Source organism: Phodopus roborovskii, unplaced genomic scaffold (assembly GCF_943737965.1).
Source record: "Phodopus roborovskii unplaced genomic scaffold, PHOROB, whole genome shotgun sequence".
NCBI classification, from domain to species: Eukaryota; Metazoa; Chordata; class Mammalia; order Rodentia; family Cricetidae; genus Phodopus; species Phodopus roborovskii.
Window position 1 is genome coordinate 12481821 of NW_026126611.1, and position 24439 is coordinate 12506259.

A 24439-nucleotide genomic window follows, 5' to 3' on the forward strand; every position below is an offset into this window, starting at 1 on the left:
AGTCATGTGGTGCTGAGAATTGAATCCAGGTCCTCTGAAAGGACAGCCAGTGTTCTTAACCGTGGAGTCATCTCTCCAGCCTCTGAACTTTTGTGTTTTAAAGTATTTCAGATTTTGGCTGGGCAGTTAGGGTGCACACCTATAATTCCAGCACTTGGGAGGCAGAGACAGATAGATCTCTGAGTTTGAGGCCAGCCTGGTCTACAGAGTGAATTCCAGGACAGGCTCCAAAGCTACAGAGAAACCCTGTCTTAAAAGACAAAACAAACAAAAAGAAGTATTTTCAGATTTTGAATTTTTTGATTAGGAATGGTTAACATGTTTAAGCTTAGCATGGTACAAAACTTTATCCTCAGTACTTGGGAGGTAGAGGTGGATCTCTGTGATTTCCAGGCCAGCTTGGTTTACAAGGTACCTTAGTTAGGGTTTCTGTTGCTGTCATGAGGAACCATGATCACACATTTTTTTTTAACAATTTATTTCTATTTTATGTGCATTGGTGTTTTTCCTGCATGCATGTCTGTGTGAGGATGCATGATCCGCTTGAACTGGAGTTACAGACAGGTGTGAGCTGCCATGTGGGAGCTGGGAATTTAACTGGGGTCCTCTGGAAGGGAAGCCTGTGCTCTTAACAACTGCACCATCTCTCCAGCCTGCCCCCCCCCAGCAACTCTTATAAAGGAAAATCTTTAATTGGGGCCTGGCTTATAGTTCAGAGGTTTAATTCATTACCTTCATGGTGAGAAACGTGGTGCTGGAAGGAGTCAGAGTTCTACATCTCGATCTGAAGAGGCTGAGACATGGTAGGCCTGCTTTGAACTTTTGAGACTTCAGAACCCCACCCCCAGTGACAATCTTTCTTTAACAAGGCCATACCTCCCAAGAGTGCCAGTCCCCCAGTCTGTGGGGCAATTTTCATTCAAAGGACCACACTTTGAGGCCCAGGATAGCCAAGGCTACTTAGAGAGACATTTTCTCAAAAGTGAAACAAATAGCCAGGCACTGGGGGGGCGCACGCCTTTAATCCCAGCACTGGGAGGCAGAGGCAGGAGGGTCTCTGTGTTCAAGGCCAGCCTGTTCTACATAATGAGTTCCAGACAGCCACAGCTACACACAGAAACCCTGTCTCAAAAACAGAAACAACAAAAATCAAACAAAACAAAATAAACAACTTTACTCTAAGTCTTCTTAAGAGGCAAGGATAGGAGAAAGTATGTTTTTTTTAGCAGTGATTTATTATTAAAGGCAAAATACCATGCAAATTATTTAGAAAAACAAGTAGTCCATTAGGCATTTGGTATAAAACTTGGAGCAATTGTTGATTTTCATCTCTCCCTTCCTAATTTTTAAAAACTCTTCTCTAAAGGTTATCAACTGGCAAACTTCTCTTCACATTCCCCCTCAAGCCAAGCTGAGTCCTGAAGCCTCTGACCTCATCGTCAAACTCTGCCGAGGACCGGAAGACCGCCTCGGCAAGAATGGTGCTGATGAGATAAAGGCCCACCCGTTTTTTAAAGCCATCGACTTCTCTAGCGATCTGAGACAGCAGTCTGCGTCATACATCCCCAAAATCACCCACCCAACAGACACGTCCAACTTTGACCCTGTTGACCCTGACAAATTGTGGAGCGATGATAACGAGGAAGAAAATGTCAGTGACACCCTGAACGGATGGTACAAAAACGGCAAGCACCCGGAACACGCTTTCTATGAGTTTACCTTTCGGAGGTTTTTTGACGACAATGGCTACCCATATAATTATCCAAAGCCTATTGAATATGAATACATTAATTCACAAGGCTCAGAGCAACAGTCTGATGAAGACGACCAACACACAGGCTCAGATGTAAAAAGCCGTGATCTAGTGTATGTTTAATAGACTAGGAGGTAATTGTAAGAATTTGCAGAAAGACCTGAAATTCAGGGTTTTGTTAAGTTTTGAGAAGATTATGCAAATGTGACAGAGTTTTGTGCTCTGTGTACAATATTTTATTTTCCTAAATTATGGAAAATCGTTTTTAAAATGTTAATTTATTCCACCCTTTTAATTCAGTAATTTAGAATAAATTGTTTTAAGGAAAATAAATTATGAGCTGAGTATTATAGTCAGTTCTTGGTACTTAAAGTACTTAAAAAATAGTGCTCTGTTTAAAAAGAGAAGCCTGGTATCTATTTGTATATATGCTAAATAATTTTAAAATTCAAGAGTTTTTGAAAGAACAGTTTTTATCTTGCTTTAACCAAATACGAAACATCCATATTTCCCTGTAACTTTGGTTTTAGTTCACAATGAGCTAAAGAAATTAAGCCATCGTTTTAGAAAGTGTACCTAGGCTAATGCTAATCTGGAAAGTTATATCCCAGAGTCACAAGTACAGAGCCGAGAACAGTGAGTTCACTCGCAGTGACAAAGTTTCCCCTTTCCTCCGTGGAAGTCTCTCACCTGGCGCCCCTCAGTTACTGGCTATAACAGGAGGGGTCAGCACTACCAGTTTGTTTCCATATTGGTATTAATGCTGCTTCCAGTTTTAAAAGGGAACCAAGTTGCCATAAATCAATTTTTCAAGTACTGAAAACTAAGGTCTGTAATATTTGTATCTTAAAATTAGAAGAAAAATTTCCATCTCCTAAGCAGAGAAATTGTTTTCAGTTTGTAAAACTTTGATTTCACTAAGAAAGTACTTTTCCAGCGGCTGGGGATACAACTTAGTGGTAGAGCACTTGCCTAACATACACAAAGCCCTGGGTTCAATCCCCAGCACCCCTGTCCCCCGAAGGAACCATCTTGTGTTGTCAGTGGTGTAGATTTCCTTTCAGGACTGTGCTACAATGCACATCACTGGCACAGGAAAATGTTTCTATTTGGCACTATTATACCTAAGAGTAGATTAATTGGTTAAAAGATAATTATTAACTCCTAATTGGGATGGCCATTCCCAATTAGAAGAAGATACATAGTGGTTTAGAAATTAAAGAACTCCTAACTTATTTAAGATTAATGTGCCTATTTATATAATGTTTAGGTTCTAAGGAAGAATTGTGGCTTCATAACAAAATGCGTAGTAACATCTTTTAGGAAGAAGAATTGGGCTGTATTCTGACCTTAGTAACGTCTGTATATTATTTCCTTCTCTTAAGGTTTATTGACATGAATTGCTTTATCAGACTTAATATTTGTAGACAGGGATGATATTTACCTATCTAGCTTTCTTATAAAAGTTAATTTGTTTGAAACCATATGTATAATAAAATTAAAGGCAAAGTTATTTGGTTGAATTGGGGAAAGAGAAAAGTCATTAGCTTATTAGTTTACACGTTGATGTTCAATTTAGAACCGGTTGCAGTGTAAGGGTGGGCCTTTGGGGTTCTTTTGAAATGAAGGGTTTGTGAACTCCGGCCCTATGTAAAAAGTGCATATCAAACACATACACAAGAATTGTTACATGCACTTCCAGGGGTCCCTCGATATGACAAAACCTCACACACAACAGGCTAAAGACCTACTTCCTATAGGTAAATTGCTGCATTAAACTGAAAACTTAATTTATTGCACATTTTGTAAAAGTAATTATCTGTCATTGGAAAGGTTTCTAGAGTACAAGCTGATGAACCCATAAATGCTGGCACAACACTGACATATTTTAAACATTATTTTTGAGGGCACTGAAATGCTTGGTGGTTTTGAAGGATTTCTAATGAGAACTGAAAGAGAGTGTGCTATCTCAAAACAGTCTTTAAGTCGTGGGACATTTGAACAGTCTGTAAAATCCTATGCAAAATGTACTTATTCAAGAATTTTTTACTTGGTCCCCACATTTACAAGGCAGGCCTCTTGTTCTTTGGGCTTTCTCAGTCAGATTTACACTTCATTAGTGGTTTTACTCCTGGATTATGGTGCAGTACAGTAGAAAACCAATCCCGTCATGCTCATACTGCAGGAAAATAAAGGTGCTGTCTTCCCTTCCACAACCGTGTCTCCTCAGAATGAAAGCCCTGAGACTCTGTCCTCCTAAACTCCTCTGACGGTAGAAGCCTCTAGTGTTTGTGGGAGGCAGTATACAAGCATTTGTATCTGCAATTTTAGTATTTCATCCACAATTTTAATATTTGGACAGCATATTGGTTATTTTACTCCCTGACCACATCCCGTTCTTCCAGCACAGACGCTGGTACTCTGTGAGCATACACCCTGCCACTCTGAACTGAGGCAGGGTGAGGATGCTGTTCCCCATGCTGTCCCTTGTGGCTGTCTGTGTGCTTGTCCCTTGCATGGGTATCAATGGTATTTATAAAATGCGTTCTATAATGATGCAATTGTGCATACTGTTGTGTATTGTTCAGTGACACCCTGAGGCAGGCCCTGTTGCTCTATCTGACCTACCTTCCTATTTGTAATAGAAACTATAGAATGTATGACTAAGAAGTCACTTTGACATTGACTTTTTTAAAAAGTTACTTTCTTCTGCTGTTGAGAAGTGCAAAACTGTGAGTGGAAATGTTTTATTCTGACTGAATAATATGTTAGAAATTAGAACCCCATTGGGAGGAGTTTTTAGATATGCTGCTGCTGTTACCCAAGGTACTTTAGAAATTTCTTTAATAAACAACAAGAAATCCCTTTGGTATTTAAAGTCTGTTTTTTAATCTAAAATAAAATGTAATTTGGGTCAACAATATCGGGATATTTGTAAAGTGCCTTAGTATATCCTTTGTGGAGGGCACTTCCCAGTTTACTTTTATATTATATTATGTATATAAGTATTTTGTATTAAAATGGAATCAACGGCAACACTACCATTTTATAAAGTAATGCTTTGCTAGAGAAAAGAATTACAGCTTTGCAATATAACAACTGTTTTGCATATTTCTGAATGTCATAGAACAATTAATCAGTCTGTTTTAATGAATCTATTTGTATTTTTCCCAATCATTTCCTCTAGTGTATCATCTGCTGGGATAATAAAAAAAGCAAAATTCAAATCTTTCAATCATGCGTGGAAAGCTAAATTATGTTAATTTTTTATTTTGTGTTATTGTGTGGGGGCCTGTGAATACACACAAGGAGGGCAGAGGACAAGCTTCAAGGGTCAGTCTCTCCTTCGACCCTGTGGGTGCGGGGATCAAACCTGCATCTTCAGGTTTGGTGGCAAGAACCTTACCCACTGAGCAATCTTGCCAGTCCTTTTTTTCTCATCCTTTTCTTTTAACATTTATATGTTGTGTACATGTGTATGTACATGCCACAGCACTTATGTGGCAATCAGGTGCTTTGGATCCAGCTCCCTCCTTCAATCACGTGCTTCCTGAGGATTAGGCAAGTGCTTTTACCTGGGGAGGCCATTTCACAACCCCAATTTTTAATTTAAATTTTCTTTCTTTTTTTTTTTTTACTTTTATATCATTTTAATTCCTTTTTTGTTTTCCTGAGACAGGGTTTTCTTTGCCCTGGACCTCGGGGTCAGTCGACAGGGACCCTGAGGGAGGGAGTGAGGATGAGGGGACAAGAGACGCGAGAGATGGAGACTAGACGGTACTCTGATCAAGTCTCGTTTAGTGAATATAACCACAGCGTTTAAGTAGTGGAGAAATGAGGGAATGGTCCAAAGGGAGGATGTGAGGGAGGCAGAATGTCCTTCCAAGCAGAGTGCAGGTCTTCTGCTGTAAGATGGATGAGTTGCTATACGGTAAGTCTGCAGCTGGGACTTTCAGGGTCAGGCTGTGTCAGATGCTTAAGAGAACAGTCATAGGGGAATGGAAACTTACCAGCATATTAGTATCTAAGAGAGTGGTAGGAAAGGGCTGTTAAGGTGCTAACTTTGCTCTGGGGTCCCCCAAATTTTTTGTGTAGCCCTGGCTGTCCTGGAACTTGCTCTGTAGACCAGGCTGCCTGGAACTCACAGAGATCTGCCTGCCTCTGCCTCCGGAGTGCTGGGTTTGAAGGCATGTGCCACTTACCGCCAGGCCATTTTATCGCTTTAGAAAGACTTATTTATGTATAGGAGTGTTCTATCTGCATGTCTGCCTGCACACCAGAAGAGGGCATCAGATCCCACTACAGATGGCTGTGAGCCACCATGTGGTTGCTGGGAATTGAACTCCAGACATTTTCTCATTTTTAAATGCGTACCTGATGCTTCCCTTTTACATATAATCATAGGAAATGCTAATCAGATTCTTAAGACATTGTCTCAAAACAGCTGGACATGAAACGTTTTAAATATTACCATTACTGTTGTTTTCTTCTGTTCACTAGTTTGCAACCGCTTCATAAATTTAGTATTTGATATACATGAGGCCAAATTCATCTGACTGGCCCAAAAGCAATATTCCTGATTTGTGTCACTACTTTGTGAGCCCATGATGCTCATACTTCACATAGTGAAGATACTTTCCTATGACCACACTCTACCCTCTCGGCCTATATCTCAAAGGGAGAGAGGAGTTGCCAGATATATATATATGATATATATATAATATATATAATATATGTTTAATATATTTATACTATATATATATATATTATAAATATATATATATGAGGCATGGATGGACCCTGTTCCCAGTGTCCTACATAGTCTCAGTACCGGGTTCTAAAGCAAGATTGGTCATAAACGAATGGCTTGGCCACAGACACTCACCTGTAAGAGAACCCCTGACTCCCTAACTTCCGAGCAGTTTGTTGAAAGTTGACCCCGAGGCCACGAGAACGAACCTCGGGAACAGATAGATCTAAGGGCCACACAGGTTTAAGTTCTGATACAGGCCGGGTAGGACCAAACCCTCCCTTGCGATCGCGCGCGGAATGCGCAGGCGCACCCAGCGCTCGGCCACGCCCCCTGGGGTCCCGCGTGCGCGCGCACGCCCGTGGCGCCCTCACTTCCGGGGCGTGGCCCCGCGGGTGCGGGACTGGCCGGGGCGGTCGGGCGCTGCCAGGGGCCCTGCCGGCTTGGACTTGGAATTGGCCGCGAGCAGGGGCTGCGGTGCCCGCGGAGCCCGGCCGGAGCGAGCGCGACGTTGCGGCACGGGCCTCGTCCCCCGCCACGCGGCGGGCAGCGCCAGGTGAGTGCTGGCTCGGGCCGCAGGGCGCACGATCCGCCCGCGGAGCCTGGTGATGGATGCCTCGTCCGTGCAGATGTCACCCGATCCGGGGACCGGTTGGGAGCTTTCTCGCCCCCACCCCGAAACCTCCGCTCTGTAAGATCTCCAGAGTTTGGACACCGGTGTTCAGCTTCTTTTCCTGCGATTTTGTTGTGTTGTTGTTCGGTGCCTATGGGTGGCTTACTTATTTCTCCTTTGTGATTGTTTTTATTGGTGGTTTTAAGATGTGTTGCTATTCTGTGTGTAGGATGTCGACGTGGACTCGCGAGTGGACTGGAGAGGACAGCCTGTGGAGTTGGGTCTCTCCATCCACCTCTACAGGGGTCCCAGAGTTCATCTCTGGTCGCCACACATGCTGGGCAAATGCCTTTAAGACCAGCCGAGCTAACTCACCGGTTTTTTGTCTTGTTTTTGCTGAATTTATTGTATTTTTTCTGTTTGAAACAGCATATGTTTTCTTTTTCCTTTCTACTTAACTGTGAGAAAAGATGGCATGTCAATCAGTGTGATCCATTTAGATAATACGCTAAATGGATTTTGCTTGTGGTGTTTCTTGATAGGGCTTGAGTGCTGCTTTTAAAGTTAACATTTTACTTGTTACACTTAGTAATTAATCTGTTTTGTTCAAGATGAACTGAAAATACTAATACCCGTAGAGTGGATTAATTTTTTTTTTCTGGAGGTCTGTGTGTGTATGCATGCATGCATCTCGTATTTTAGTAATGACTTTATTATGCTTAAGTACTTACCATAAGATGATTATAAAAGCTAAAAAAAAAAAAAAACCCTATGCCATGCTTTAATTGTTGGGGGGTCTGTCATTTTTTTGTGCTTATTCATTGTCATTAGTGACTATGTAAATTATCATGTAGTTATTCTCTTGTTCTGGAGGTAGACTTCCTGAAATTGCTTGTCCGCCTGGGGTGCCTTTGAAAGCACTTTGTCAGGCAAGCCTCACAACCAGGTTCAAAGCCTGGAACCCAGCAAGGGTGAAAGGAGAGAATTTCCATCGTGTGTGTGTGTGTGTGTGTGTGTGTGTGTGTGTGTGTGTGTGTGTGTGTTGGGGAATGGGCACTTGTGAATACAGGTGCCTGAGGAGTCAGGAAGAAGGTATCAGATCCCATGGAGCTGGAGTTACAGGCAGTTACACCATTGCTTTTTTTTTTTTTTTTTAATTCTTTGAAAACTTAATATATTAGCTTTTTTCCTCTATGTAGACTCTTTTCCTCAAATACTGTCAGATACTACACTAGATAAACCCAGTTTCTGTTCTTCTGCAGTGGAATTTCAGCAATGATAAGGGGGACTGAAGAATTTCATAAATGCAAGTGTTAATATTCTGGCTTAGGGGGCTGGAGAAATGACTCAGTGGTTAAGAGCACAGGCTGCTCTTCCGGGGGACCCGGATTCAATTCCCAGCACCCATAGAAACCAACTGTTTCTAACTCCAATTCCAGAGTATTTGAAACAGAAATATATGTAGGCAAAATACCGATGCACATAAAATAAAAATTATTAGAAAATATTCTGGCACAGGTATTGCTACAATAATAGAAAATGATTTTTCTAAAATCTGATATTTAGTGAAATAAAGGTGCTTTGGCAGAGTATGTGTAAACACTTTGTTTTCTTGTAGCCAAAGACTTCACATGTTGTCTGTTAATGTGGCCTTGGATTGACTTTCTATTATTTGTCTGTTGGAAAATATCAAGCTGGGCATGGTAACTCACTTGTAAACCCAGCACGTGGCCGGCTGAGCAAGAAAACTAATGTGGATTCTAAGCCCACCTGAGCTAGTGTGAAACCCAGCCACTCCCCCCCCCCAACCTGAAGAAAAGAAAGAAAAATAATTGGCTTGAAAGCAATTTTATCAGACTGGAAAGAGAAATTCAAAACAGTATACAGTTAAAGAAGGCTAGGACTAACTTTTATGAGCTTTGAGCCCTGAACCATGACCACACACCCCCCCCAAAGAAAAAATAGAGAAACTTATCCAAGGTCATAGGATCAGCTGTATACTTCCAGAGCAGGCCAGGCTCCTCCTTCTGATGCCGCTGCCCAGATTAGGCATCGCCATAGATAGGCAAAGGTTGTTTCAGGATAGATGTAATCACGCAGGAATCAAGTGGGTCTGGAGAGATGGCTACTCTTCCAGAGGACCCAGGTTCAATTCCCAGCACCCACATGGCTGCTTACAAACATCAGCAACTTGAGTGTCAGGGAATCTGATGCCTTCCTCTGTCCTCTGTGGGCGCTGCATGTACTTGGTGTATATACATTCAGGCAAAAAAATGCCTACATAGATAAATAAAAACTCAAAAAATGAATCAAATATAGCCCCAACTTAGCCGGTTAAACTGAGGAGCAAGGAATGTGAGAGCCTTGGGGATCGGAAGCGAGACAAAGGGGAAGGGGTTTTGTAGTTGAGACAACAGTAGCAACAGTCGTCCACTCAAAGGTATTTTGAGATTCGTGTGTCCTGGGTGCTGAGGGTACAGCACTTAACAAAGGTGGGGTTCTCTGCTGTGGAGCCTTTGTTAGGGAAACATCAGTGGTCACAACTTCTGGCAGTCATTATTTAGATGGTGGATCTTGAGCTACTGATAAGGCGGCCTAACCTCGGTTGTGAGTTACTGCATAGCTTAGTGTTAAAACACACACTTAACGTCACGGTTGCTCTGGGTCAGAAATGTGTGGGTTTGTGGCGCTCTGATTCAGTCTGTCATCAGGCTATACTGAAGTTGTCATCCAGGTCTGCAGTCATCTCAAGACACAACCAAAGGAGGGTTCGAGCTCATGCATGTGGTTGTTAACCAGAGCCAGGCCCCGTGGGTTCACGGTGTGAGAACCTCAGTTCATCACTCATTGCTGCCCTGGGACCACCCTCTTTCCCCTGTGGAGTGAGTCTCTTCACAGAGGATGCTGCCACGTAATAGCTGGTTTTCCTTTGAGTGGATAAGCAAGAGACAGTGAGTGGCATAGAAGTCACAGTTTAATCCCAAGAGGAGTATCTCATCCATCCTTTCTGTATACTTACCGTCATGAATTCAAGGCCTCATGTAGCCCAGGCTCGCTTCAAGCTCAGTACCCAACTAAGGGTGGCTTTGACCTTCCAAGTGCTAGGATCACAGGTGTGGCCCCTGTACCTGATGCTTTGATTCACATTTCTCCTCACCCTGTTTAGATTGGTACATTCCATATACATTCTCAGATAAGAATATATACTTTAAAATGAGTGTTTATGTCGCATAGGTAATGTTTACTTTAATCAAATGATATTCAAATTAGACATTGTTCTATGTCTAAGATTTTTGTTTCCCAGCCCTTTATTTTTGATGATCTATTTATGTTGCTATTCATGAAGTTGTTTATTGCTCCCATGTACTATATATTTACTATGTTCTTTGCCTCCGTTCCCAAACAGAACAGTTTGTCTCCAACTTTTTTGTGGTGTTTTATATTTGAGTATATAAATTACACATAATATGGGTTGGTATTTTCATACATTTACATAATGTATTTTGATTGTATTCCCCCTGCCTCTAACTCCTTGATAATTCAAATAATTCTATCATTAACAATCAGAACCATGTCCTTTTATGAATCTTTGTGAGGCTTTCTCTGTGGTCTTTTATAACATTTTTACATAGGGCCATTGCTATATAGCTAGAAGATATCCCTAAGTATTGCTTGGTTATTCTCCAAAATGAGAATGTAACTTTATTCTCACAAACTGTGAGGGTTCCTTTCCCCCCAAATCCATGCTCATATTTAGCGTTGTTGAACTTGTTTTTGTTGTTGTTGGTTTTGTTTTTCAAGACAGGGTTTCTCTATGGTTTGGCCCTGGCTGGCCTAGAACTCACTTTGGAGACCAGACTGGCCTCAAACTCAGATCCTTTTGGACAGAGTTTCTGTCCTGCCTTTTTCCACAGCTGTTGAGGACGCTGATCTCAGCACCCACAGCCCTCTGTCACTCCAGTCTCAGAGGCTCAGACAGCTCCTTCTGGGCTCTGCACACTCTGCATGCACATGGTTTGTAGACTCACATACAAACAAAATACATATGATGACGAGGGAACTATTAGAAACTTGTTATTTTGTCAGTGTTGGGGCAGGTGTACCCTGTGGCATGGGCAGTGGAGGTCAGGACAGCCTTGTGCACTTGGTTTCCTGTACCTTGTGGCATGGCAGTGGAGGTCAGGACAGCCTTGTGCACTTGGTTTCCTTGTTTCCCCTTTACTTGGCTTCACTGGGTTAAAGCTGGGCGGGCTACTGAATGGTCTCACCGACCCCATTGTAAACGTCCTTATTGAAGGAGTCCTGTAAAGTATATTTTAAAGAAGCTCTGTCCTTATTATTGAGAGGTGCATAACATGAAAATGTCTCTTGTTTCTTCTTTTCACAGCTTACATATGAGCATGAGTCTTCTCATGATTAGTGAGAATGTAAAACTGGCTCGTGAATATGCGTTGCTGGGAAACTATGACTCTGCCATGGTCTATTATCAGGGAGTTCTTGACCAAATGAACAAGTATCTATACTCAGTCAAAGATACATACCTCCAGCAGAAATGGCAGCAGGTAAGAATCATGGCTGTTGTGTTTAATACTCAGAGAATGTAGACTGATTTTCAATGCTGTGCGTGCATTCAGAGAGTATAGGTTTGTTTGGTTGGTTTTTTGAGACAGGGTTTCTTTGTATAGCTTTGGCTGTCCTAGAACTAGTTCTGTAAACCAGGCTGGAGTTGAACTTACAGCTGGTCTAAAGTATACATTGGTGTTCTTAGTAAGTAGGCTCTAATGCCAGTGAATGAAGACAAGCAGGCCAGGAGCAAAAGCTTTTCTTTTTTGTCCTTTATACAGGCTGCCACAAAGGTTTAGAACAAATTTTGAGTGGATCTTCTAACCTCGGATGATCCAATTAAGTGAAATCTCTAACAGGTGTGCCCAATGACATGGGTTTAAGACAATCGAGAAGAGCCTTCACAGTGAGCTGAAATTGGAATGACAGCAGATTCTTGTAGAACCTTGTTTCCTATAGAACTTTACAAAGCTGATCTTATTTGAATACCACTTAAGGAGTTTTAGACACTGAGGACCAGGAGAAAATTATAGTTGGAAACAATAGAATCCATAAAAATCTAGTCCAGGGCAGCATTTTCCAAAGTTCAGCTATCATAGTAGAATATTACAGAAATGAGTGGTCCTTTAGGCTGAATTTGTTGTGAACTGTTACTTCCTGGCTGCTGTTTAAATATGGCACCACACTTGTCTGCAACACTTGGGAGAGAAGCCTCTTTTGGAAAATAACTTTCCTCAAATCCAGCTGTTGATATTTATGTTACTGGGAGAGCAACATATTTTAAAATAGATATAAACCACTTTAAATGGTTAGTTCAGTATAGAGGTTTAAATGTATGAAGTTTAATACTGTTAAATTGTGTGACCATTACCCCACATAGTGGAATTTGATTATGGTTTGTTTGTTAGGTTTTTTGTTTTCTTTTTTCTGAGACAGGGTTTCTCTTTGTATTCTTAGCTGTCCTGGAACTTGCTCTGTAGATCAGGCTAGCCTCGAACTCACAGAGATCCACCTACCTCTGCCTCCCCAGTGCTGGGATTAAAGTAGTGTGCCACCACTGCCCGGCTTGGCAATGGTTTCTTCAAGAAATTGAGTCATATTTTTCTTTGAAACCAGGTTTGGCAGGAAATAAATGTGGAAGCTAAGCATGTTAAGGATATCATGAAAACACTTGAGAGCTTTAAACTGGACAGTACCCCTCTAAAAGCTGCGCAGCGTGAACTTCCGGCTTCCGAGGGAGAAGTGTGGTCCTTGCCTGTACCTGTTGAACGAAGGTAAGTTGAGTCTTCTAAAGAAAACTAGCCCAAGAAGCTGACAGCCTTATCTTGATCCCTTCCTAGGAGATGGACTGGGTTGCCGGGAGACAGGGACATGGGGAACACTTGCACTGTAATGTCCTTTGAGAATTAAGTGTGTATCAAGTTTGGGTGGAAAGTTGCCAGAACTAGGGCGCATGCCTGAAAGTAGCTGACTCAGCATGCAGACTGAGGGATCTGGGGACTAGAGTCTTATCCACTTGGGTAGGGATTTAGAATGACGGGCTTTTGAGCCTGCTTGACTTTCTTTGGCATATAAATGCCTTCTACTCCAAGAGACAATCACATAATTAATGAAGTGCCAGGCGATGATGGTGGCGCCTGTCTTTAATCCCAGCACTTTGGGAGGCAGAGGCAGGCCCTCCCCCCTCAGCTCCCCTGTCCCCTCCCCTTTCTTTGAGACAGGTCTCATTATGTGGCCCTGAGCTTGGACTTGCTATATATGCCTGGCCTCTAACTCACAGTGATCCACATGCCTCTGTCCTTCAAATGCTGGGATTAAAGGTCATGTACCATCTTACCCTTCTTTCCTGCTAGTCTTTTAGAATGGGGAAATTATTAAAACCTCTATCTAATCAACACGATTATAATATAGTCAAAGTAAAATCACACTGAAGTGCATGTTCTCTGATAACTGCTCCTTTTTTCCACTTTCCAGCAGTCAGACTTCATTTTTGATTCTCTTTGTTGTACAGTGGTGTCCTAAGTAGAAGTGACTTTTACGTTCCCTAATTGTCTCTAAAATACGACAGTACTGTATTACTGTAACTGGTCATAGCGGCTTCTTCAGATTTAAAGTTTAGACCCTGGGCTTCAGCATCCTAAAGCTTGTTTCCCGTTGCACGCTTAGTTTTGCCTTGGCTTCCTTCGTTCTCTTCGTTAGCTGGGCGCATAGCCAGCTCCTTCAGGAGCCGCCTGTGGTTTTAGTGGTCTTATGTTGTTTAGACCCTCACCAGGACCTAGGAAACGCCAGTCTTCTCAGTACCATGACCCTAAGCCACACAGTAACCGTCCAGGCACAGTCGTCAGAGCGCATCGCCCGTCCGCCCAGAATCTCCACCACGACAGAGGCAAGGCTGTGCGTAGCCGTGAAAAGAAAGAGCAGAGTAAAGGAAGAGAGGAAAAGGTAAGAGTTAGTGCCCCCTCCTCCCCCCAAGCGAAAGCCGGCACTGGGGAGCCGCCTCAGTGGGCTCAGTGTGAAGGATGCTTGCTGCTGCTGCTGCCCTTCCTGATCGTCAGCACCTACCTGAGGGAGTTCACAACCCCCACCCCCTCCTGGTCCCTGCAGCACACATGGGCCACACATAAGCACACACTCCCCAACAGAGAGCGAGAACAAATGTTTAGGTTCATTTATTTTGTGTGTCTGTGGAAGTTTTATCTGCACTGGATCCCACGGCACTGTAGTTAGAGCAGAAGGGCCATGTGGCTGCTGGGAATTGAGCTCAAACTTCTAGAAGAGAAGTCAGTGAGTGCTCTTAGCCGCTGAGTGTTCTCTCCAACCCCCTCAAAACAAAATGGTTTTTGTTTTTTGCTTTTCGGTTGTTTGTTTTGTTCTTTCAAGACAGGGTTTCTCTGTGTAATAGCTCTAGCTGTCCTGGAACTCATTCTGTAGACCAGACTGGCCTTGATCTTGACAGAGATTCACCCTCCTCTGCCTCCCCACTGGTGGGATTATAGGCGTGTGCCACCAGTGCCTGGGCAGAAATGAAAATTTAATTTAATTTTCACTTAAGTTAAATGTAAGTAGATACACATCTGTTTATTGATTTCTTGGTATGGTATGTGTGAAGTGATTTTCTGATAGTCATTGACTTCTGAGTACAGAACCTTCTATAGCCCTTTATTCTTCCTATTTACAATTTAAAAATTTCCTCTGTGTTAATTTAGAACTGCATCAGGCTGTTATAATGTTTTGCTTTTGCTAGCCAGTGTTATTTAGAAAACTCAGAGGGAAGTAAAGTCTGTCATATTGACATAGTTCTGTTTTATTTCCTGGCTTGCCCGTGTTTCAAGGTTGACAAGGTTCTGTTTCTTATCTGAGGTTTTGTTGTTGCTTTGGGTTTTTTTGGGGGGGGTTGGTTTGAATTTGTGAGGTGGTCTCACAGTCCTCTTGTCTCTAATTCTCACGTGCTGAGATTCCATCTCTGAGAATGCCTTGATATCTGCTTCATTTCTGAATGATATTACGCTGGAAGGATTCTGGGTTTTCTTTGCACACTTGGGAAGTAATGCATCACTTCCTTCTGGCCTCTTTGGTTTCTTGGAAAAATTTACACTGATTAGGATTGGATTTCCTTGGCCAGGTGTGGTGGTAATACCAGAGATTTTGGTGGCAAGAGAGTCAGAAGTTTGTCTGGTGTTGGGTTTATACCAGGAGATCATTCAGTGAACAAAATCACTGCTGATCACTGTTTCTGACTCACAGAAAGAAAATACAAAACTTCAGTCAGTTAAAGGTTCTTGTGTTTTTTATCTCCTCATGTAGAACAAATCACCTGCAGCAGTTACAGAGCAAGAGGCAAATAAATTTGACAGCACTGGGTATGACAAGGACTTAGTAGAAGCTTTGGAAAGAGATATAATATCTCAGAATCCCAATGTTCGGTGGTAAGTCACATCACAAGGTAATTGAGCTGGTGATCGTTTTGGAAACAGAAAATGGAGACTATATGGGCATGTGCTAAAGATCTGTCTTTGGAGACAGAACTAGAGAATATCCAATGTAAGCAGGACATACAGTAAAAAACCACATCAGCCTTGAGGCTGTACCAGTATGTTGTCCTGAGATTTTAATTTTTGTTTGTTAGTTGTGAGACAGGGTTCCCTGTAGAGCAGACTGGCTTCAGCATGGCGGTGTAGCTAGCATGGCATTGAACTTGGTCCTCTTCCTCGAGTGCTGAGGTGACAGACACACATCACCATGACCAGTTTATCTGGTGATGTTGAGGACTCCAGGGCTAGTGCTTGCTAGACAAGCACTACACCAACTGAGCTACGTTACCCAGACTTGAGTTTGAAGCTTTTGTATTTTTATTTATGTTTTGCATTTTTAAAGTCTGTTACTTTATATGGGTGGGTGTTCTGCCTGCGTGCCATGTGTACAGTGCCTTTGGAGGACAGAAGAAAGTGTCACATCCCTAACTTCCCACTGAGCCTCTTTTTGGTTTTGGATATGTACTCTAAAGGGGCTGGCTGACAAAGTATCTTTCTCTTCCAGGGATGATATTGCTGATTTAGTAGAAGCTAAAAAGTTGCTTAAGGAAGCAGTGGTGTTACCAATGTGGATGCCAGAGTTCTTTAAGGGCATCAGGAGGCCCTGGAAAGTAAGTTTACACCTGCAGCGGTCGCCACAGGGAACGCTCTGCCCCGCTGTGGGCAGCCACCGCTTACCCCTATTGCAGAAAGTGGAAGAGGAAAAGCTTAAACCAGGGCAGGAGCTCAAGCTTGTAGCCCAGGCTCAGGACGCTTAGGAGGATCTGAGTTCCAACACAGCCTGGATTACAGTTAAGACTATTTCAAGAAAACTAACAAACAAAGAAAAAGAATTTTGTTTTGACCAGACCAGTGCAAGGTTCCTAGAGTAAGAAGCACAGTGCTGAGGGTCATCTCCCCACACATAGCACACGCAGGGTGAACTTCTCTTTGTGCATTGACCCAGCTGGCTAATGCATTTTGTTTCTCACATCATGTGACTTCTCATAGTAGTTTTGGGATTGTTTTTGACAAATTCAGCAATATTTTTATCTCATTGAGCATTTTTTTAAAATTCTGGGATGGTATGAAAAGGAGTTATTTAAAGAACGTGAGCTAAGAGTGAACATTTGTCTGCTTCTTTAAGATACCAACTACTGACAGTTAGCTTTCGTAGTGATGAATAAATTAATAATTATGTTTTCCTGAGTTCCAAACTTTTAGTGTGATTAGCTTCCTTTTGTGTAATAGGAAAGGTGTTTGTGCCGGTAGTAGTGACATGTACTCTTAACCCCAGCACTTGGGAGACCGAGACAGTTGGATCTCTGTGAGTGTGAGGCCAGCCTGGGTCTACATAGTAAGTTCCAGGACAGCCAGTGCTAAATCAATAAGACCCTATGTCAAAGAATAAGTAAAACTTTGTTATGAAATATCATTCATTTTGCTCTTTGCTCTTTGTCTCATTGTTACATACACATTTAGTGAAGTTTGCTACTTAGTATTAATTGGAAGGAGGACAAGCTACTGGACAGGTGCTGTCCACTGATAGTCCCCGCTCCTCCAGAGAATGGAGCAGGAGGCTCACTGGATCCCAGGAGGTCGGGAAGGAGGGAGCTCTGGCAGATGGAGTCTTTGCTTACCCTGTGATGTCATACCCTGTTACACTCCTCCAGGGGGTGCTGATGGTTGGCCCGCCTGGCACTGGGAAGACCCTCCTTGCTAAAGCAGTTGCTACAGAGTGCAAGACGACATTCTTCAATGTCTCTTCATCAACCCTGACCTCCAAATACAGAGGAGAGTCTGAGAAGCTTGTCCGTCTTCTGTTTGAGATGGTAACGTTTGAGACCGCACTAGCATTCCTGACCCCGACCTTCTCTATGACGTGACTCTGCCCAGGATGCCTATAACCATGAGTGACTTAGTTTCTGAGCATGCGTACACTATGTAAGAATCTAACGTAGTTGTGCGCACCACCCCATGCTTCATCACACGTACGTATGTGGTGCACACCACCACACTCAAGTGGCCATCAGAGGACATGTGTTTTGGAGCAGTTCTCTCCTCCTACCCTTATATGGGTTCCAGGGCTCACACTTAACCTGCTTGAACCATCTTGCCAGCTTCATAATTATGTTTGTTAAGCAGCATGCCTAGTTATGGCTCTTAAGCAGCTGTGGAACTTAGATCACCTCCAGCCTGTCAGCTATGCCAATGGTCTTGCTTGCATTTAAGATTAATTTTACTTTTAATTGTGTGTGTGTGTGTGTGAGTGTTTCTGTACGGTGCATATGCCTGTGGAGGCCAGAAGGCGTTTGTGAGTGCAGGGAACCAAACTCCAGTTGTCCCCAAGAGCAATAACAGCTCATAACCTTTGAGCCTTCTCTCCAGCTGCCACCTTGAGTTGCATGACCAGTGTTTGAATTAATTTCTTCCACTCCTATTTTGAGTTTCTCTTTTCTTCCTTTTTGTTTTTTAAAGATTTGTTTATTATGTATACAGTGTTTTGCCTGTATACCAGAAGAGGGAGCCAGATGTCATGCTAGATGTTTGCAAGCCACCACGTTGTTCTGGGAATTGAATTTGGGTCCTCTGGAAGAGCAGCCAGTGCTCTTAACCACTGAGCCATCTCTCCTGCCCCAAGACATGAAATCTTAATCATAGCAGAAAAAGTCTTAGGTGATCTTGCTGATACCATCCTTGTTCTAAGCTCAAATAAGTAAATAAATAATGAAACAAACTAGCATCATCCTCTCAAGTTATCCATTTTCTGGAAAACTTCCTATTTTGGTTTTTATTTCTACTTCCTCTTGGATGTGGGCAGTTCATAAACCAGGAGGTGATTTTTTTTAACAGACTTTTAACGGCTTATTAATAGTTAATAATACAGTATCAATGTAATGGAGAATCTCTGATAATTTTGAAAAGATGATTTTTGAAATGCTGGAGAGAAAGGGGGAAAGTTTAAATCGTTGGGCCCTTACTCCATATTAGTTACTTTCCTAGCTGCCTCCAGCAGGTTCCTTCCTTCCTTAGCTGTCATCCCTTTATTTAGAAAGCATTAATGTATAACTTATGGGCTGTGGAGATGGTCTAATTGGGAAAGTGTAATACAAGACTTAGCAGTGTGTCTTGTAATCCCAGAGCTGGGGAGGCAAAAACGGGCAGAGCATCTGAGATAAGACACCCAAGGTTGACCTCTGACCTCTACATGCATATCATGCCTTTGCATACATAAATTCATGTGCACACAAACACATGCAGTTTATCTGTGTGATATCAGAAATTCAACTGATGCAAGTAATTTGCTTAATACAAATCTTAACTCATTGGAGCTTGCTATTATGTATCTAAAAATGGTTGGGATAAAATAAATTAATATGTGTGTTTTATTTTATTTTTCCCCTCTGAGACAGGGCTTTGCTGTGTAGCCCTGGCTGTCTTGGAACTAACTCATTTTGTAGACCAATCTGGCCTTGAACTCAGAACTCCATGAGCCTCTACCTCTCAAGTGCTGGTATTAAAGGCATGTGCCACCACCGCCCAGCTGTATAAAAGAAGTGATTGTAAATGGAAGTCTCTGTCCTGCCTGGTCCCACAACTGTTTAGTCCCAAATGAACACGCAGGGGCTTATATTAATTATAAACTGCTTCTTATTGGCTACCTCTTTCTTAATTACTAACCCATGTCTAATAATCTATGTATCTCTACGTGCTGTTGGCTTCCTGGTGATGCCTGGGTCTCTTGCTTCCTCGGCAGCTACATGGCGTCTCTCCCTCTGCCCCCCTCTTCTCAGAAGTCTCCTGGTCTGCCAGCCCACTTATATTCCCTGCCTAGCTCCTGGCCAGTTAGCGTTTTATTACCGCAACACGAGTGACAGATCTTTACAGTGAACAAGAACACTATCCCACAGCAAGTGACTGTCTGCTTTGTTTTTATTTTAATCTTAAGCAGCAAGTATCCTCTGTAGGACTTGTTTAAAGTTACATAGTGGATCTCAGCGCTCCACTCTGGCTAGCTTTGATGTTGGGCACCCCTTGAGGTGGCTGAGGTAAGAAGTGTAAGCCAGAGAAACGCATCCTCACTTGAGTCGTTGATGCGCAAGCCCAGGGATCAGCACTTGCTCTTGAGTCACAAGCCTGAGCCTGACACTGTTACCTCAATTAGAAGGGATTTTTTTTTTTTTTTGATGGTGTGGATGTTACAACAGTGATTACACATGACAGGCTGCCCTTAGTAGGCAGAACCAGTGGTGTCCATTGAGCATCTCTCCACAGTACCCTCCCAAGCCAAGTAAAACCAGTTTGGCGTGTGTCCCGTAGCCTCTGCTTAAAGTAGAACGCAGACTCAGTGCTTGAGAAGAATAAGAAATGGTGGGTTTTGCTTGGTGTGACAACATCAGAATGAATTTCAATTTTTTGCTGATGGGCTTAGAACAAAGCAATAAAAATTGACTCTTCTAATGGTCTATTTAGAAGCATTAAAATATATGTATTTTTATGTTAAAAAAAGTGACTTATGTAAAAAAAAGCAACCATGTAACTATAATTTCTCTATTAGACGTATCCTATAATGTAAAGGAATGGTTTTGACCAAGCTTTTTCTGGAACTTGAGACTATCTACCAGTACCTCAAAATGTCCTACCATAGTTGTTCATATCATTAATAGGGTTCAGGAATAACCCTGTGTTTATCATACAAGTTTTTGTTTGTTGTTTTTGTTTTGAGAGAGAGCTGGTTCATATAATGGAAAAAAGATGGTATCTGTGTTTTCATTAGAAGCTATGTAGGTTTTAGAGCTTGATGGTGCCCATTTGAAATCCCAGCAGGGGAAATGGGCTCAAGGTCACCTTCAGGTGTATAGCAAATTGGGGACACCTGGGGTTCATGAGTTCCTGTGTCCAAAAGACAAAGATGGGACAAGATGGATCAGTGGTACCTGCAACCAAGCTTCTCAATCTGACTTTGATCCCTGACACCCATGTGGTGGAGAGATTGAACATCTGCAAGTTGTCCTGTGTAAATATGCTCTGTGGCTCTCCTACACCCACACTCACATGCATGCACACAAATAAGACAAACTTAAATACAATGCCACGGCCTCTTTCTTCCATTAGGGCAAGAAGAAAGGAGTATATGGCAGCCTCTAGTTGTTTTCCAGCTTCTTTTATTCCTATTTTCTGTGTAAGTCTGAGTGCCTGTGTGTGTGCCTGTGCCTGTGTGTGCGCTGTGTCCCATAAGGGCCAGAAGAGGATGTCAAATCCCCTGTGACTGCAGTCTTTAGAGAAGTTGTGAGCTGCCCATTTGCATGCTAGAAACTGAACTCAGGTTCACTACAAGGTCAGCAAGTGCTCTTAAGCTGTCATTCCAGCCTCTTGTTTCCCAGTTTCTAATCTATAAATGGTTTATTTCAGTGATACTGAGCCTTAAGCATACTAGGCAAGCCCTACCATTAGGTTATATACCCAACCTCAAAAATCAAAACCCTAAAACCTGGTATTGCTTGGTTTCTTCCTTTAGGCTCGATTTTACTCTCCAGCTACCATATTTATTGATGAGATAGATTCCATTTGTAGTCGCCGAGGGACTTCTGAAGAGCATGAAGCAAGCCGAAGGGTGAAAGCTGAGCTGCTGGTTCAAATGGATGGTACACACGTCTGTGCAGAGATTGACTTGGGATGGGAGCTGACTGTGTGTGCTCTTCCTGTCAGTCAAGCTGGCTGTAGTGCTAGTCCAGCACATTCAGTATGTGCTAGCACTCAGAAGGATGAGGGGGCAGGCATTTAGGGCATAGAGATGAGTAGTAGTGAATGGATATTCCTGAATGGATGACAAGTCAGAAATAATGGCATCCACATACCACTCTTCGGCATGCATATATATATGATTCCTTATTTTTAGCCACACAACAAGTAGACATAAGATGCAAACAGACCGCGCTTAGAGGTTATGTATGTATTTGGAATACTTTGGAAATGTATTCACAGTTTATGTGTATGAGTGTTCATTTTCGTGTATGTTTGTGCATCTTGTGCATACCTGGTGCCAGAGGAGGCCAGAAGAGGGTGAGCTGCCACATGGTGCTGGGCATTGAACTCAGGTCCTTTGGAAAAGCAACCAGTGCTCTTAACCACTGAGGTATCTCTCCAGCCTAATAGTTTTGTTTTTGGTTTTGTTTTTTTTTGGCCTGTAGACCAGGGTGACCTCAGACTCACAGAGATTTGCTTGCCTCTGCCTCCCAAGTGCTAAGATTTAAGGAATCCACCACCATGCCCTTGATTTTTTTTTTTTTTTTTAAATAACTAATAAGCTGAGCTGGTGTTTTCATTAAATCCCATGTAAGTCATATTTTGTGTACCACAAAACTACATTTCCCTTGGATCACATACTCACAGGTGTCTTAGGGAGGCTGGGAAACTACCCTGCTGGGACCATTGTGTAAGATTTCACAGTCTGTAAAGCACTGAGCTTTATTTCATGAACTCAGTAACTTTTATTCTCCTGCCTTTTAAGGTGTTGGAGGTGCCTCAGAAAACGATGACCCTTCCAAAATGGTTATGGTTCTGGCAGCTACGAATTTTCCCTGGGACATAGATGAGGCTTTACGACGGCGTCTTGAAAAAAGAATCTACATTCCTTTACCATCAGGTATCATGACTTTTAAGGGAGCTTCAGTTATCAAGGGTTTATATTTTAAATTGATAGGAGCCTTCCTTGAGGAGGCAAATGTACACTTTCCTGTGTGACTGTTTGGCTATGTCTAGAATCTGGAAGTCTTGATAACTTGATGAGCACACTTGCTCCAAGAATTGGAAAACAATTCCTAATACTTCGTGGCCTTAACGCAGACATGGTGGCTTATGCCTATAAATCCTAGTGCGTTTATGCCGAGGCCAGCCTGAGCTACACTGTGAGACCATTTCAGGAAGTAGTTTTTCGTTTGAGCGAAATTGACACTGTTCTATTCCCATTGAAGGCTTACATTTTAAAATGTTTCTCCCGTTAGCAAAAGGCAGGGAAGAACTGTTGAGAATAAGCCTTCGAGAGCTGGAATTGGCTGATGATGTTAACCTTGCAAGCATAGCAGAAAACATGGAAGGTTACTCGGGTGCGGACATTACCAATGTATGCAGGTGTGTATTTCTCTCATTTTTTTGTAAGCATAAACTTCAGGTGTAAGTATTTATATTAAGGCAGATGCCCTACACTGGCCAGGCGATGTAGCTCATTTATAGAGCGTTTGCCTAGCATGTGCCAGCCCTGAGTTTTGTCCCAAGACTACAAGGACCCCACCTCCACACTATATTTATGGTTACAGTTACAGTTTATGGTTAGAGTTAGCGTTAACAGGTGTTGGCAAGGTGTCTGCATTTGATGGCCCATAGGCCATTTGAAAACTGTAAATTCAAGAAGCATCGCTTCCCTGCAGTGTTAGATAGGAAATGACTGACGCATATTTAATGTACTCACAGGCTAATACTGTAGTCTTGTTTCCAGTCACCGTGTCCTAAATGCCACTCTTGGTACAGCTGGCTCAACAAGGCGTGGCCCTGATTTGTCTGTCTCAGGGACTTGACTGCTAAGCTTCCTCATTGCTAAGTGAGCACGTTACATAGATCGTGTGGGTCAGAGATTGTGTTTACTGCCTCTGTACATACATAGTGACTGCCATAAGGAACTTGGTCAGAGAAAGAAATTACACAAAGCCCTAGATTTGGTCCTTGCACCCCATGGCGCTGAGCTGTGGTGGGGCAGGGCTATAATCCTGGCATCAGGCAGGCATGGAGGTGGGAGAATTGTGAGTATAAGGTCATCCTCAGCCACACTGTCAGTTTGAGGCAGTCTAGGCCAATGAAACTCTTAAGAGTGTAGCCCTGGCTGTCCCAGAACTCACTGTAGACCAGGCTGTCTCTCCATGTGTGTACCACCATTGCCCAGCTAATAAAAGACATTCTTGATGTGAATGAAGTCTTTGTAATAGAAGGGGAAAGGGAAAATGTGCCTGACCTGATTTTCCTTATATGCAGAAAATGTTTAATTTTCTGTCTAACATTCCATTCTGTCTTCATGGAGAATACCTATTCTTTATTGAACATATAAGGAGATAAAATTGGAAGCTTATTATATCTTGGACTGTATATTCAACATTTATTACTTGAATTAATTAGTATACTTATAGAGATTTCACTGCTAAAAAAACAATTCAAATAAGGCCTAGTTTTCCAATGAAAGGTGCAGTGCAGTATTAATATATATGATGGATATATATGTGTGTGTATATATATATATATATATATATATATATATATATATATATGATATTAGAGAATTTGGCATTTTTTTTTTTTTAAATTCAATTAAAGTAACATTTTGGGCTTTTTAAAACTTAAAACCTAGGGATGCATCCTTGATGGCCATGAGAAGGCGTATTGAGGGTCTAACTCCAGAAGAAATCCGAAACCTTTCAAGAGAAGAAATGCATATGCCTACCACCATGGAGGATTTTGAAATGGCTTTAAAGAAGGTTTCTAAGTCGGTATCAGCTGCAGACATTGAAAGATACGAGAAATGGATAGTTGAGTTTGGATCATGCTAACTTCGTACAATGTAAACTGAGAAATCTGCCTTAAGTCTTTGAAAAATAATTAAATGTAGTATTTCACTGCACTGAGTGCTATATTTTTTTAAACTTTCATAATGGTGTGATTTTTAAATTCTTTCTGGTTCTGAATAAAGTCATTGTACCTTATTT

At 42.2% G+C, this 24439-nt stretch overlaps 2 protein-coding genes across 2 annotated transcripts in view; both read left to right on the forward strand.

Annotated features, from left to right (window-relative positions):
- The window catches only part of Lats1 (large tumor suppressor kinase 1), a 28934-nt gene extending 23946 nt beyond the window's left edge, over positions 1 to 4988 (forward strand). The window contains exon 8 of the mRNA XM_051206031.1: positions 1367 to 4988. Coding sequence (XP_051061988.1) covers positions 1367 to 1876 — 510 coding nt within the window. The 3' untranslated portion in view covers positions 1877 to 4988. The remainder of the gene's footprint in view (positions 1 to 1366) is intronic.
- Positions 4989 to 6937: 1949 nt separating this feature from the next.
- Katna1 (katanin catalytic subunit A1) lies at positions 6938 to 24354 on the forward strand. The gene is made up of 11 exons (XM_051206017.1): positions 6938 to 7059; positions 11504 to 11678; positions 12796 to 12953; positions 13941 to 14121; positions 15484 to 15605; positions 16216 to 16321; positions 17363 to 17521; positions 21208 to 21334; positions 22201 to 22335; positions 22694 to 22820; positions 24085 to 24354. Exons 2-11 carry the CDS (start codon positions 11511 to 11513, stop codon positions 24281 to 24283), a joined length of 1482 nt encoding a protein of 493 aa, XP_051061974.1. The 5' UTR covers positions 6938 to 7059; positions 11504 to 11510; the 3' UTR covers positions 24284 to 24354.
- The last annotated feature ends 85 nt before the right edge of the window (positions 24355 to 24439 follow it).